Below are 17,263 nucleotides of genomic sequence, written 5' to 3'. Positions count from 1 at the left end.
ACACTAATTCAAAAATATATATGCATCCATATATTTATTGTAGCATTATTTACAATAGCCAAATTATGGAAGCAATGCAAGTGACCATTGATAAATGAATGGGTAAAGAAGAAGTGGTATATATACACTATGGAATATTACTCCACCATAAAAAAGGAATGAAATCATGCCATTTGCAACAACATGGTTGGATCTAGAATAAATGCCAAGTAAAATAAGTCAGTCAGAGAAAGACAAATACCATATGATTTTACTCATATGTGGAATTTAATAAAGCAAATAAATAAAGAAAAAAAGAGAAAAACCAAAACCAGACTATTTAGAGAACAAACTGGTGGTTACCAGAGGGGAAGTGGGTGGGGGGATGGGTGAAATAGGTGAAAAGGGGACACCTGGGTGGCTCAGTCCGTTAAGCGGCTGCCTTCGGCCCGGGTCATGATCCCAGAGTCCTGGGATCGAGTCCCACATTGGGCTCCTTGCTCAGCAGGGAGCCTGCTTTTCCCTCTGTCTCCCTCTGCTTGTGCTCTCTCTGTCAACTAAATAAAATCTTTAAAAAAAAAAAAAGAAATAGGTGAAAAGGATCAAGAGTATACTTATCACGATGAGCACTGAGTCATGTAGAGAATTGTTGAATCACTATATTGTACATCTGAAACAAATGTAACACTGTATGTTAATTATACTGGAATTAAAATTAAAAAAAAAGAAATTGATGTGAGAACCAGTGCCAGGCAGGAAAATTGAACTGTCATTGACAATAGTTGGAAGCTCAGTGTGAACAATTCAGAGAGTTAAAAACTCCAGGAGGACTCAGTCATAAGACTACCACAGTACGGTGATATTTACTTCCAGGAGCTTGACCAGATTCCCACAGTAATTGTCAGAGAAAGGGAACCATTTTGAAATTTGCCAGAGCACACTCTTCTTAAGAAGGCCTACCTTAAGGGGAAACTAGTTAACCAGAGTCTAGCCTACTGGGTTTTTTTCAGAACTTAACTGACCTGGTGAAGAGAAATACCCAATTTCAGTCCACTTTGGCCATCCTGTCCCACCTATAGGGGGAAAGAAAAAAACCGAGAAACACTTGTATAGTTCACAGTTCAGAGACACAGGGTCACTAAGAGACTACACCCTAATCATAGGTCTATGGAACAGTTCCTCCCATACCTTACTACCACATTACTAAAGGTCCATTTACAATAGTCCCTTTTGCCTGTTATAATGTCTGGCTATCAAGAAAAAATTGTAAGGTGTACAAAAAGGCAGAAAACACAGTTTGAATAGACAAAGCAAACATCAGAACTGGACATGGTGGGGATGTTGGAATTATCAGACCAGAGATTTAAAACCACTATGATTAATAAACTACAGGCTCTAAAGGATAAAGTAGACAGCATGCAAAAGCAAGTGGGTGATGTAAGCAGAGAGATGGAAATCCTAAAAAAGAACCAAAAAGAATGTTACACTGTAATAGAAATGAGGAATGCCTTTGATGTGCTTATTAGTAAATTGGACATGGCTGAGGAAAGACTGTCTGAGCTAGAGGATAAATCAGTAGAATCCTTGAAAACCAAAAAACAAAGAGAACAAACACTGAAAAAAAAAAAAAAACCACCTGAACAAAATATCCAGGGGCTATAATATAAGGATAATGGGAATACCAGAAGGAGAAGAAAGAGAGAAAATAACAGAAAATAATGACTGAGAATTTCCCCAAATTACTCTTGGACACTGAACCACAGATTCAAGAATCTCAGAGAACACCAAGCAGAATAAATTCCGAAAACTACACTTATTTTGGTGTAGGCATTATCATCTTCAAACTACAGAAAATCAAAGATAAAAAAAAAATCCTGAAAGAAACCAGATGGAAAAACACCTTGCCTATAGAGGAAGAAAGATAAGAATTACATGCAATCTATTAGTAACCATACAAGCAAGAAGAAGGGAGTGAAATATTTAAAGTGGTGGGAGAAAAAAAAAAAACACACACCTAAACCTAAAATGGTGGGAGAAAAAAAAAACCTGCCTAAGAAGAAAAGAACAAGGACACACATTACTAATATCAGAAAAAGGGGATATTTCTATAGATACTTTGGACATTAAAAGGAAAATAAAGGAATACTATGAACAACTCTACGCTCACAAATTTAATATACTAGATGAAATGGACCAGTTCCTTGAAAGACACAATCTGCTAAAACTCAAACAAGAAGAAAGAGATAGTCTGAATAGGCCTATGTCTATTAAAGAAATGAGTTGATAATTGATAACCTTCCAAAACAGAAAGCACCAGGCCCAGATGGCTTCACTGGTGAATTCTACCGAACATTTAAGGAAGAAATTATACCAATTCTCTATAATCTTTTAAAAAATTATTTATTTAATTATTTAATTATTTAATTATTTAATTACTTGAGAGAGAGAGAAAACATGTGAGCAGGAGGGGAGGGGCAGAGAGAGAATCTTAGCAGGCTCCATGCCCAATGTGGAGCCTGACATAGGGCTCTATCTCATGACCCTGAGATCATGACCTCAGCCAAATTTAAGAGTTGGACACTTAACTGACTGAGCCAACCAGGTGCTCCAATTCCTTATAATCTTTTTCAGTGGTTAGAAGCAGAGGGAATACTTCCTAACTCATCCTATGGGGCTAGCATAAACCTAACACCAAAAATAGGCAAAGATAAGAAAACTACAGACCAAAATCTCTCTAAATATAGATGCAAAATCCTCAATAGAATAGAGCAAATAGTAGCTATCCACATGCAAAAAAAAAAAAAAATCTAAACACAGACCTTCATCCTTTACAAAAATTAACTCAAAATGGATGATAGGCCTAAGTGCAGAAAAATGAAACTTCTGGAATGTAACATAGGAGAAAACATAGATGATCTTGGATATGGTGCCTTTTTAGATACAACACTAAAGACATGGTCCATTAAATAAATAATTGAAGATCTGGATTACATTAAAATTAAAAACTTCTACTTTGCAAAAGATAATGTTAAGAGAATGAGAATACAAGCCACATGCTGGGAAAGATATTTGCAAAAGACGCATCTGATAAGGACCGCTATTGAACATATACAAAGAACAACTCAGGAATAATAAAACAAACAACTTGAATAAAATTGAACCAAAGACCTCACCAAAGAAGATATACAGATGATAAGCATTTGGAATGTTCAATATCATTGTTATTAGGGAAATGCAAATTAAAACAGCAAGATACACTACACACCTATTAGAATGGCTAAACTCCAGGACACTGTCAGTATCATATACTGGGATGTGGGGCAACAGGAAGTATTATTCATTATTAATGAGAATGACAATGATACAGCCATTTTGGAAAACACTGTGGTGGTTTCTTATAAAACTAAACATACTGTTACCATATGATCCAGCAATCATGCTCCTTGGTATTTATGCACAGGCATCGAAAACTTATAGGCACACACAACCTACACATGGATGTCTATATCTGTTTTTCATAATTGCCCAAGCTTAATAGCAACCCAGATGTCCTTCAGTAGATGAATAGATCAATAAACTGTGGTACATCTGGACAAGGGAGTGTATTTAGAGATAAGAAGAAATGAGCTATCAAGCTATGAAAAGACATAGAGGAATCTTAAATGCATATTACTGGGGCACCTGGGTGGCTCAGTCGTTAAGCGTCTGCCTTCAGCTCAGGTCATGATCCCAGTGTTCTGGGATCGAGCCCCACATCGGGGTCCCTGCTCCGCAGGAAGCCTGCTTCTCCCTCTCTCACTCCCCCTGCTTGTATTCCTTCTCTCGCTGTCTCTCTCTCTCTCTGTCAAATAAATAAATAAGAATCTTTAAATGCATATTACTAAGTAAAAGAAGCCAATTTGAAAAGTCTATATACACTGTATACTTCCCAACCATATGACATTCTAGAAAAGGCAAAACTATGGAGAAAATTAAAAAACTTGTATTTACCAGGAGTGGATGGGGTGGGGGGGGGAGGGATGGACTGGCAGAATATAGAGGATTTTTAAGGCAGTGAAACTATTCTGTACAATACTGCAATGATGGATACATGTCATTATGTATTTGTCTAAATCCATAGAATGTGCAACATCAACAGTGAACTCTGAGGTGAACTGTGGACCTTAGTGATTTTGATGTGTCATCCTTAGTAACAAATGTATAACTCTGTGAGTGATGTTGATAATGAAAGAAGGCTATGCTTATGTGGATGTAGTGGGTATGTGAGAAATCTCTGTACCTTCTTAAAACTACTCTTAAAAAATTGTCTTTAAAAATAATAAACAAAAACCAACAAAATGATGCAAGTAAATTATATTTAATTGAAATAAGCATCTTTCCACTTTATAATGTAAAAGTGCTACATTTTTGGTATAGTTTCATCTAATCATAAAATATGCATTTCACAATGGACTGTACATTCCATGAAGACAGGGACTGTATCTATTAACATTCTTTAATGAATAGCCACTATTAACAAATGCCTGGCTTATCAAAGGGCTCAGAAATATTTGTTGACAGTTTTCATTAACTTTATTACTTACGCTAAAATTATATGCCAACAAATATTTACAGATAACCAGAATTCTTTGAGTTAGAAGGACTCCTTTTCTGTGGCTAGAGGTTAGGGAAAGAAGTCAAAGAGATTCTATGCATGTCACGGAATTAAGCTAGATCAAGTAACCCAGTCCCAACAACTTGGTTTCCAGAGAAAAGGGAAGAAAGGAGCAAAATGTTGGAGATGAAAAGATGGGAAGACGGGAGAAAAAGAAAGCAAGTGAGAGACAGAGGCAAAGAAAGAGAAAAACTTTCTCTCATTGGGAAGCTGCTAGGACTCCTTTACTTAAAAATCTTTTAAAAAAAGTGATTTAAAGAATTACCAACTAAGGCATCCATTTGCACTAAGGGTTAAAATAACTCTAGAGTCCACAGAATTTGCAAGTTATTTTTTTGCCTTTATGTTCCTCAGAAAATTCTCCATCCCTTCCATATGTGGATTGCTAATTGGGTGATATTTGGCAGGTATCTATCTTTACACATTTTTAAGAATCTTTCAATGACCAGAAAATTTCATTTAATTTTCATGATTTAAGTTTTATATTGACCCTGATTAAACCTGCCTAGAATATTAATTCTGCTAGTGTGTGGCTGAACATTTGCTTTTCAAGCATAATATAAAGGTTAAGCACATTATTGTCTATTAATATAGTTACATGGCCATAATGTTAATATGTCTTAGTTTGATCTAGTGAGAAACATCTAAAACTGATTGAATGAAAAACTAATAAAGGTAAATATACTTTTCAAGGACAAATATATTTCCTTAACCAGAAAATTAAAAGTGACATTCTTTGTGTGCTAGTTTGGATTTCTCCAGAATCAGACCCTGAGACAAGAATTCAAGTACAACTAACTTATTTGCAAGCAGATCCCAGTAAATACTGTTAGTGGAATGAATTAAGACAGGGAAGGGATAGAAGTCAAAAAAGAATGCCTTATCAGACCGATTACCATCAACTGGAGCTTGATCCCTCTAGGAACATTGTAGACAACTTTCCTTAAGTGCTGGGCCTTTATCCACCAACTCCCAGTTGAGGGAGGACCAGTGGCTAAGGGCCAGTGCATTGGGGGTCTTAAGTCCCTGGCACTTCTGCTCAACATTTGCTGCACAGGTGGGCAGAGTGGAGTCCTGCAACCAGAGGGAGCCCTGAGGCAATAAAATGAGATGCTGGCGAGTGAAAGTAAGGGCAGCAAGCACAGAAATGTAAGGGACAAGGCAATATGGATGGGGCATCAACAGCAACTGCTCTAGTTTGCTTATTAGAAAAGAGAGAAAAAGCCATAGATATTCTAAATATAAATTTATTTTGCTGCTTTGCTTCAGGATCTGTAATAGTGGCTTATATTTAGGCAATCACTCAATATTTCTTGAATTTGTTGATGTCTCATGACTGCCACCTCCACTGAACAAACAAATGAATAAACGGAAAGTCGAAAGTCCATGTGGTTGAGCGTCAGGATCATACACTGACTCCTGTTAGAAACCACTCTAGTGCCCTTTGTCATTTGGAGCCCATACTTCAGAGCTAAGCCTGTACTGAGGCAGACTTTGTCATCCTGTAAATGCTGGCCCCACCTTCATGGGGCCAATCCATCATACCTGAGAGTGGAGACTCAGTATTACCTTTTTGAAAAGAAAAAATAAAAGGTTTATGGAGAACTACACTTACAAAATGTATGCATCCATTTTCTTGCTTATTATGTAACCCCCGTTACTGCCAAGTATGAGAGATAGGTAAAGGATGGCCCTACTGAGTGGTTTTCTGTGGAAACCTTGAGCCAGGAGTGGCAAGATCACTCAAATCCAGTGACCTTAAACCAGGAAGGAGGAATACATGAAGTTAGGGGGCAAAAGTAGACATCATTCCATTTAGGGGCAAAATCAGAAGTAGAATAAGCAGTCCAAAGGACAATCACCAATACAAGTAGCTAGAATGTAGACAGAAGCCAAAAAGAGATGAAAAAATTAGGGGAACTAAATAAAAATGATTACTTAGATGGGTCAGTAGAAGTCAAGCCCCCAGAAACCCTGACATCAAAGCTATGTCTTATGCTTTAGTTTGAGCCTTGATGTATGCACTGTCCATGGGCAGTTGTCATATAAACCAGACCAGAGGATGCCAGTCTTCTCTTTGGGGAAATATGTCTAAATCTTGACTACTAGGGAATGTGGGAGGGAGAAGCATGCCCCATTTCCTTCTAACCTTCCCCAGGAGGCTGACATAGTGCTACTCTAATCACTAGACATACAAATAAAACTGGAGGGAAACCTTCTTTGAATTTAGATGAAACTTTCTGGTAGTTTGTTCTTGACATTTTATTTATAACAAAAAATATTTCATTTTGTCTCTTTCTTTTAGTCTATGAAACAATGTTTGCTAAGAGAGAAGATTGGCAAGGATTAGAAAGAAGTGAGCTCCTCAAGTTCTTCAATGACTGTGGTCATTTCCCAACCCAGCAGCAAATTGACGAGGTTTGGGACCTGGTCCATAGAGGCGAGTGGTTTCCCATTTCTTATCTTCTTTTCCCTTTCTTTGCCGTTCCCTTTCCTTCTCTTATTTAATTTAAATATAATTTAAATTTAAAATAGTCCCATTTTTCTTTTTCCATTGAACTTGTCCTATAAATCCGTTTCCTAAAATTTTTAAAATCTTATTTTAATGTATATGAAAGGAGAGATTTAAAGACAGGTAAAAATAAGTTAGTACAATACAGTTTTTTTTTTTTTTTTTAGAGGGGTGGAGGAGATGATTTTAAGCTTTTAAGATATTAATACATTTTTTGATACAACATAAGTTATACCTAACTCAGTATATTTTAAGCCACTATATTTTAAATACTGATGCTAAAAAGCTTTCTCCTGGATAGTTAGATTGGGTACTGAAGAACATAGCCAAGTTTAAATGTTTAAACATTGTAAACTATTTCAATAAAATAGAATTTTACAGTTAAAAATAATTTCTTTTCTGAACAGTAAATAGGTGAAAGGATAGTGTTGTTTGAGAATATTTAATAATTTAAATGGAACAACATCCCTCCCTTCTCTAAAGACTGGTAAGGGGGTGGAAATTGTCACCAAGATGTGGGAAGTCTCAACAAATTTTCCTTAATTCCTTAAGGTTCTTCTCAGTGTCTGTGACCATACTAATGCTATGGCTTGCTGTTAGTTCTAAAGATGATGGATGATGTATCTACAATTTAATTGAGAGAAAAAGATAAAACATTTCAGGACCCTTTTAAAATACAACAAAAGAGGGGGCGCCTGGGTAGCTCAGTTGGTTAAGCATCTGCCTTCGGCTCAGGTCATAATCCCAGGGTCCTGGGATCCAGATCGAGCGAGCCCTGTATGGGGATCCCTGCTCAACAAGGAGCCTGCTTCTCCCTCTCCCTCTGCCCCTGCCCACCCACCCCCGGCTTGTTCTCCCTCTTAAATAAATAAATAAATAAATACAAGAAAAGGGCTCACATGCCAATAGAAAGATGATTAAGGTCAGAGTGACAAGGTTGAAGTTTCCTTGTAGGTTTGAAGTTCTCTTTCTTAGTTAGTTCTTAGTTTAAATTTACCTAATTTATTACCTATGGACTTTGCTTTGCCACTGCTGTATCCTTAGTACCTAGAAGAGTTTTCTAGACTCTCAATAACTATTTTTTCATAGACTGAAAGAGGCATTGAAATTGCTTTAGGCTTTACTAGTCATGACTAGACTGTTTAAGTCATTTTTTTCCTGATGACAAAAACCTTGAATGTTTATTATAGAAAATTTGGGAATCTAGAAATATACAAAACAGCTAAGAAGTAGCAATTATAAACATTTGATGTCTATCTTTCTAGGTTTTTTCTGTACATATAATGTTATTTTTATGAAAATTGAGATTATTTTCTTACTGTTGTACCTTTGAATTGATTTCATTTTACTTTATAATAATAATAATGAAAAAAGTAAGCAACAAAATAGCATGAACTAAACATTTCAGAAACTTATACTGATTAGTGTTAGTAACTTAAAATGTAATTTTTTTTTCAAATTAATAGTTTCACGGAGATATTTCCGTCCACTGATTATTTTGGAGTACATCATAAAGACATATTGAAAGCGTGGCTCTGGAATTAGCTTTCCTGGGTTTAATTCCTGGCTTTACCACCTACTAGCTGTATGTCTTTGGACAATTTATTTATCTCTCCTGTTCCTTATTTTTCTCAACCATAAAAGGAAGATAATGCTATCTAAGTCATTGGACTGTTGTGAAGTCTAAATGAAATAATTTCTGTAAAATATATGTCCCAATATAAGTGCTCAGTAAAGTTTGCTATTATTATTCTTAAGTAATTCTTAAGTATACTTAGTTATTTTTATTATTTTTTATTTTGAAAATGTTGAAGTGTTAAACTATTTGTATACTGATTCATTTTATAGAGCTTATTTACTGAATGTTTTCTGTTGGTTTCCACCCTTTCTTTTGATTATCATAATGATCTGTGTGTGAGATGCTCATTTATGTTCATTTTACAGATGAGAGGACTGAGACTTAGAATGAGACTTTTCTAAGCTCACTAGTAGAGTTGGAACTTTATTCCTGGTCTCTTCAAGTCACAGTGTTGTTTCCATTTTACTATGTGGAGAGACTTTAAAAGTCTGTGTTATGAAAGCATAATTAGATGATTAAAACACTCTTGACAGCAAGTATTGCCTTTTATTGATCTTTCGCAGGCTAGCCTAATGCCTTGCGATAAAGTAGGTTTTCTGTGAATGACTGAGTTTATTAAATTTCTTGTTAAAACTAGAATTTTCAGAAGAAAACTTAGTTTAAAAACATATTGTTTTTATTATAATGCCTAAAATTGGGAAGCTTTCTTTTATAGAAAGGAGCCACTCTAACATAATTTCAAATATATGTCCAATTATTTGCTCCATCCAGTTAAAAAAATTCTTTTGGTACACAAGAAGCTTTCATTTGAAATGGAAATATCCTAACTAATGGAAGAAAAACAGAAAATTTATGGGAAATGAAGCTAAATTAATGGTTTTCTACTTGCTTCTTGTATATATTCCATTTTTAAAAGAATCTGATTTTATGCATTTTATATTGTCAGTCATCTTCATTCATACTGACTTCTTATTGTGGATAATAGCTCCAGATGTGCAACCTACGCATTTTTTCATCCAGTAGAATATTTCACCTAGTGCATATGTAGTTAATTCAACTGATTAACTTCTTCAGTGTATGACACCAAGTAGGTCAAATTCCTAAAGCTGTCTGTATGTGTTCAGGTATTTTTAGCTCCCCCCCCTTCTTTATTCTCATTACTATGGTAACAAAAATTTTGTGACTGAGGACAAGATTTTTGTCTGAAATTCTTCCTTTGGGAAAATGAAGCAACTTTAGGCTACATGTATGTGCTGATCTTAAAAGCTGAAGACTATGCAAACATGATATTGTTTGATATTCACTTAAATCTCAACAAATGAAACTAATAACTATAGAATGGCATGTCTGAAAGTCAGGAAAATAATACATTGTGGTTCTATACCATCTATTCTCGTATCTGCCTAATGTTTTAGAAATTTGAACTTTGAAGGTTTTCCAGTATTTTTCCAGCATGTAAATAGAACTTTTAGTTTATTTTCTGCAGTTAAAATGAACAGAAAACAACAACGAAGAGAAGTCTCTTTTCACTATGGAGCACTAGACAAAAATCTTGAAATCAGAAACATAGAAGTTCCTTACATGTTATTTAACCTGACATATTTTATGCATCTGAAGAAACTGTGACTTAAAATAGAATGTGAATTATTTCAGGCTCCCTGACTAGTTAGTGGCAAACTATGACTAACTTCTGGGCCTCCTGCTCCTCAGGGCACAGTTTTGTCCACCATAAACAGACAACACTGCATTTTATTTTTTGCTGTTTTAAAAGAAAAGACTTTATTAAATGGGAAACATATAATGATTTTCCCTTAAAATTTTTTTTCATATGAACAGGAACTCTATCAATAAAATTTTAATTATGTAGGAAAGGGATTAAAGAGGATTTAGAGAGATAGTAGAAGATTCTAGGATAAAAGAAATGTGAGACACTGGCAAATTCTGGTGGTAAAAAAAAATGCAGAAGTAAAAAAAAAGCACAAGTATTGGAGGTAACACACTACAACAGCCTTATTTTAAATAGCTTCTAAAAAATTTAGCACATATTTATTGTAAAACATTTTGTAAATACACACTAAAAACAAGAGATGAAATGAAAAATACTGGCAATTTTATGTTCCAGAATGCCATGAAGCTAGTGACTAGGGTCAACTAGAATAGGTAGTCAGGGCTTATATGGATCTCCTAGTGCCACCATTAACATTTGGGGAGAATATTTGACAATCTTCTTTTTTTTTCTTTTTCTTTTGATCACACTGTATATTTATGTTGCTGGTACAAATCTCAGTCCATGAACTCCCTGTTTTTCTATAACAAGTTAATTTTTATTTCTAGCCTCTAGAAAATCGAATGTCAGTCAATCTGACTTTTTGTTCTTTTTTTCTGAGGCTATGGCTAAATAAGGATAGAGGGCATTTATCTAGTGAATAGCACATGGAGTGTCTACCTGATCTGCAGTATCATCTTTTGACAGGCATTGCTTGGTGTATTCATTTGCTAGGGCTGCCATAACAAAATACCACAAACACGGGTGTGGATCATAGATCACTTTGTGTTTATCATACTTGGGTTCATTGAACTTCTTAGAGCTCTAGATTAATGTTTTTCATCAAATCTGTCCATTTTTCAGCCATTTTTTTAGTACATTTTCCTCTCTCTCTCTCTTTTCCTTCTAGGACTCTTATTACACTTATATGAATACACTTAATGTGTCCCAGAGGTCTCTGAGGCTGTGTTTACCATTTTTTCAATTTTTGTTCTGTTCTTCAAAGTGGATAGTATCTACTGATCTATCTTCAAGTTTACTTTTTCCCTTCAGCTTTCTCAGATCTGTTGCTGTACTCATTTTGTAAAGGTTCCATTTTGTTGTTATGTTTTTCAACTCTAGAATCCATTTAGTTACTTTTTTAGATTCTATTTCTTTTGATAATGCCCATTTTTGAGTAATTGTCATATTTTCCTTTAATTCTTTAAATATAATTTATTTTAATTATTTGAGTATATTTATAATAACATCTTTGAGGTCCTTGTCTGCTAAATCTTGTATCTAAGTCCACTCAGAGTTGGTTTTTGTTGACTGTTTTTTGCCTTGAGTGTGGGTCACACTTTCCTATTTATTTGAATATTTCTGTTGAATACTGGACGTTTTAGGTAGTATGTTGTTGTAACTATGGATTCTGGCTTCCCCACTCCAAGGATTTATTTATTTAGTAACTTGTCTGGACTTAGTATCTGGAATCTGATCTGTCTTCCCTTTGACCCCCGCCAGGTGTTTAGCGATTCATTTCCCTGCTCAGTTATTGTTTTAATTTTTTTTTTTAGAGTGGCTTTTCAAAAGTCTGTCTCTGATTCTGTATAATTTAGTTGTCAGCCTGTGATTGGATAAAGTGTTTACTCAAACGCCTTGAGCCCTTAAGGTTTCTACCCTCTGCCTATGGGTCTATTTGTGGATTGGGAGCACAATCAGTGTTCAAATGCGCTCATATTTTATATCTGCCTCACATTTTATCTTCCACTGGCACCGTTGGGTCTTTCCTATTGTTTTCCAGTTAGCTTGAGATGTGTACAGTAGTTATCAAGCCATTCTATGGCTTTCTCATTTCCAAATCTGCCTATTAAATTTTTGGCTTTCCTGTGGTGGCCCCAGCTGAGATGAATTCAGGCTAGCAGAGCTGCAGCTTCTCTCCATTTATTTCTTATCAGGTGTGTTACATGTACTGTCAATGCCAATGGATGTGGAGTTTTTCCTGCCTCTTCAAATCAATTTAGCTTCATGGCTGGTTGGTATCTGGTTGTGGGGGGAAAGTAATAATCCTCATGTTAGACATATTGATAGTGGTTCAGGTCTTCATACTCTTGTTATGATCCAATTCAGTAAAGCCTAGTACCTAGTGGTCTACCTCTGTTCACTGGAGAAGGACAGAATGCTCAAAAAATATGGAGACAAGTAAAGAAGTAGAATTCTTAGCACAAAATCAGATTATCTGAAATGACACAATAAAGATGATTTAGGCGTGTGGTCAGTGTTAGGAAAGTTTGGCACCTATCCTAATGGCTATATAATGAGAATGTTCCTTCTACTATCACCTCCACTTACTAATGAAGAGAGTCCCTGAATTGATTTGCCATGAAGGTCTTTAGCAGGATTTCATGTATTTGTGTTATAGAACACTGGATCACTTTGGCAGTGCTTGATGTTTGTCCCACCTGGTCTGATGGCTCTACTGCAAAGCTCCCATGAATCTGTAGACTCTTTCCATGTGGTACGAAGACATAAAGGTTTTGTCAGTGGTGTCCATAGCTCTTGTAGAGCAGGATGCCACTTTTTTCCCCTGGTATTTTAGTAGATATTTTCTGATGCTTTCAGCCATGTGGAAGGTAAAAACACTTTCTCTTCTCTGATTGATGACGTTAGGAATAAGTCATAAAGTGAAAAGAAATGCATCAGAGCATACTAAATGGATGCCTTCCTTGGTTGTGGCAATCCAGAATCTTTTTGGATAAAATTGTTGTTGCAAAAATATTCAACAAATACATTTTGAGCACTTTATATGTTCTGTGAAATATATTGTGGTTCAAGGTCTCAAAATCCACATAATAACTGGAGGGACATGCGTATATATAACCAGATAAATACAATGTAAATATTTATATAACAATAGTATGGAACACTAAGCTGATACAAATATGTTTTAAGTTTGGAAATCAGAGAACGTTATAGAGAATGTTGAAGATGAGTCAATCATTGTAGGTTGAGTTAACTAGATTATAAAAGAAAGACAGAGATTTCACACATAAAAGAGATTGTGTGCAAAACAAATTAGAATTTCTAGGTCAGCTGGTTAACAGCAAATAGGAGAAATCTGTGTCTGCTGGTGGGTAACTGGAGAGGGCTTGGTGTTACTAAAACTTCTGACTAAAAGATGCCAGATCATTCACTGAGATCTAGTTAACAGCGTGGTTGCTTTTCCTTGTAGAATTCTTGTTTTGAATCCCTTAGTCTCCTGTCATCTGCCTATTTGAAATGGATGTTTTCAAATACATAATGCAAATTAGATTTTGGATATAAATCAGTTTTGTATCAGTAGGAGCTATTTAAACATTTTCCCCTAGAGCTTGAATACCCCTGTACAAACTAGAGACCGGACCCTGGGGACAAAGAGCAACCCTGAAAGATCTATCTATCATCACCTTGCTTCAGCTACCTAATACAAGCAGCTGCTCCTACAATTCTGCCTGCTTTCTCCCCTAACACTTTTTTTTTTTTAAGATTTTATTTATTTATTTGAGAGAGAGAGAATGAGAGACAGAGACCACAGGAGGGAAGAGGGCAGAGGGAGAAGCAGACCCCCTGCTGAGCAGGGAGCCCAATGCGGGACTCGATCCCGGGACTCCAGGATCATGACCTGAGCCGAAGGCAGTCGCTTAACCAACTGAGCCACCCAGGCGCCCTCCCCTAACACTTTTTAAAGATGGTTCCTGACATTTCGTCTCATCTTTCATTATTTAAATCTGTTAATGCCTTCTTTCCCCCAGCTATGGCTGTGCAAAGCCTGGGAAAGCCTATGCTAATGATACGCCCTGGGAATGATCAGGGCCAGTGAAAGACTTCCCCCTTTCCCCTTTTTTCTGTCTTCCTGCAGTCATGTGAGTTGTTACTCCAATTAGTAAGTTACTCTAATTAGCCATTCTGGGATTTTTTTTTTTTTTTAAGCCTTTGAGTCTTTTATTGTTTGGGTTGAAATATTTGTACCACTGTTATATAAGCTACATAGAGAATCTGACTAAATTTTGTAATATTACTTAACGCTAGCTATTCTTCTAAAGCCTGTCTATTTTGTTAAGTAGAAAATAACCATCTTCAAGAAACCAGGAACAGCAGGGGTTTGAGAGTAGTGTAACTTCAATAAAGGTATAATTACTTTCATAAGTCTATTAGAGGGCAAGGCTTTAGGCTCCTTTTGTTATATCACTGTTTATTAAGATTACATACCCGATACTCTTTATGTGCAAAGATCCACTAGCAAGTCTTTGTTTTATATGATTAAATTACTATAATATCAGGAACAGGAACTCCCTATTCGGAACATCTTTGCTGGCAAATTTCTGATAAATGAAACATAATATAAAATATTTCATCAGAAATTCTTAGGAAATGAAAAATTTTATGATATAGTATAATTATTTCAACATCATAGTCATAGCATTAAAGAGCTTTGTTTTTTTCTGGCATTCCACTTGATCCAGAGTCGCATTAATTCCCTCAGTGAAGTGAAACTTCCAAAGGACTTAAAGTAATTTTCAGCCTTTAATAGTCAAAGGAGTTTTGCAGATCTCACCCAGTCCACTTTATTTTTTTTTTATTTTTTTATTCTTATATTATCCCCCTTCATTACATCATTAGTTTTAGATGTAGTGTTCCATGATTTATTGTTTGTGCATAACACCCAGTGCTCCATGCAGAATGTGCCCACCTCAATACCCATCACCAGGCTAACCCATCCTCCCACCCTCCTCCCCTCTAGAACCCTCAGTTTGTTTTTCAGAGTCCATCGTCTCTCATGGTTGGTCTACCCCTCCGATTTCCGCCCCCTTCATTCTTCCCCTCCTGCTACCTTCTTCTTCTTCTTTTTTTTCTTAACATATATTGCATTATTTGTTTCAGAGGTACAAATCTGAGATTCAACAGTCTTGCACAATTCACAGCACTTACCAGAGCACATACCCTCCCCAGTGTCTATCACCCAGTCACCCCATCCCTCCCACCCCACCCCCTACTCCAGCAACCCTCAGTTTCTTTCCTGCGATTAAGAATTCCTCTTATCAGTGAGGTCATATGATACATGTCTTTCTCTGTTTGACTTATTTCACTCAACATAATACCCTCCAGTTCCACCAACGTCGTTGCAAATGGCAAGATCTCATTCCTTTTGATGGCTGCATAATATTCCATTGTATATATATACCACCTCTTCTTTATCCATTCATCTGTCGATGGACATCTTGGCTCTTTCCACAGTTTGGCTATTGTGGACATTGATGCTATAAACATCGGGGTGCACGTACCCTTTCGGATCCCTACTTTTGTATCTTTGGGGTAAATAGCCAGTAGTGCAATTGCTGGATCATATGGTAGCTCTATTTTCAACTTTCTGAGGAACCTCCATACTGTTTTCCAGAGTGGCTGCACCAGCTTGCATTCCCACCAACAGTGTAGGAGGGTTCCCCTTTCTCCGGATCCCCGCCAACATCTGTCGTTTCCTGACTTGTTAATTTTAGCCATTCTGACTGGTGTGAGGTGGTATCTCATTGAGGTTTTGATTTGGATTTCCCTGATGCCAAGCAATATTGAGCACTTTTTCATGTGTCTGTTGGCCATTTGGATATCTTCTTTGGAAAACTGTCTGTTCATGTCTTCTGCCCATTTCTTGATTGGATTCTTTGTTCTTTGGGTGTTGAGTTTGATGAGTTCTTTATAGATTTTGGATACCAGTCCTTTATCTGATATGTCATTTGCAAATATCTTCTCCCATTCTGTCAGTTGTCTTTTGGTTTTGTTGACTATTTCCTTTGCTTTGCAAAAGCTTTTTATCTTGATGAAGTCCCAATAGTTCATTTTTGCCCTTGCTTCCCTTGCCTTTGGTGATGTTTCTAGGAAGAAGTTGCTTCGGCTGAGGTCGAAGAGGTTGCTGCCTGTGTTCTCCTTTAGGATTTTGATGGACTCCTGTCTCACATTGAGGTCTTTCAACCATTTGGAGTCTATTTTTGTATGTGGTGTAAGGAAATGGTCCAGTTTCATTCTTCTGCATGTGGCTATCCAATTTTCCCAACACCATTTGTTGAAGAGACTGTCTTTTTTCCATTGGACATTCTTTCCTGCTTTGTCGAAGATGAGTTGACCATAGAGTTGAGGGTCCATTTCTGGGCTCTCTATTCTGTTCCACTGATCTATCTGCCTGTTTTTGTGCCAGTACCATACTGTCTTGATGATGACAGCTTTGTAATAGAGCTGGAAGTCCGGAATTGTGATGCTGTCAGCTTTGCTTTTCTTTTTCAACATTCCTCTGGCTATGCGGGGTCTTTTCTGGTTCCATACAAATTTTAGGATTATTTTTTCCATTTCTTTGAAAAAATTGGATGGTATTTTGATGGCGATTGCATTGAATGTGTAGATTGGTCTAGGTAGCATTGACATCTTCACAATATTTGTTCTTCCAATCCATGAGCATGGCACGTTTTTCCATTTCTTTGTGTCTTCCTCAATTTCTTTCATGAGTATTTTATAGTTTTCTGAGTACAGATCCTTTGTCTCTTTGGTTAGATTTATTCCTAGGTATCTTATGGTTTTGGGTGCAAATGTAAATGGGATCGACTCCTTAATTTCTCTTTCTTCTGTCTTGTTGTTGGTGTATAGGAATGCCACTGATTTCTGTGCATTGATTTTATATCCTGCCACTTTACTGAATTCCTGTATGAGTTCTAGCAGTTTTGGGGTGGAGTCTTTGGGGTTTTCCACATAAAGTATCATATCATCTGCAAA

At 36.3% G+C, this 17,263-nt stretch overlaps 1 protein-coding gene across 1 annotated transcript in view; it reads left to right on the top strand.

The window, feature by feature from the left end:
- Positions 1-17,263, top strand: part of LOC135363545 (IQ domain-containing protein M-like) — a 253,447-nt gene that overhangs the window by 23,055 nt on the left and 213,129 nt on the right. The window contains exon 4 of the mRNA XM_064584030.1: positions 6,939-7,073. Coding sequence (XP_064440100.1) covers positions 6,939-7,073 — 135 coding nt within the window. The remainder of the gene's footprint in view (positions 1-6,938; positions 7,074-17,263) is intronic.

The sequence above is a fragment of the Mirounga angustirostris genome, unplaced genomic scaffold (assembly GCF_029215605.1).
Source record: "Mirounga angustirostris isolate CCGP_5_RB_7025 unplaced genomic scaffold, mMirAng1.0.hap1 SCAF_2, whole genome shotgun sequence".
In the NCBI taxonomy this organism is placed as follows: domain Eukaryota; kingdom Metazoa; phylum Chordata; class Mammalia; order Carnivora; family Phocidae; genus Mirounga; species Mirounga angustirostris.
The sequence above is the reverse complement of the archived record's forward strand: the minus strand, read 5'-3'. Positions and strand labels throughout refer to the sequence as shown.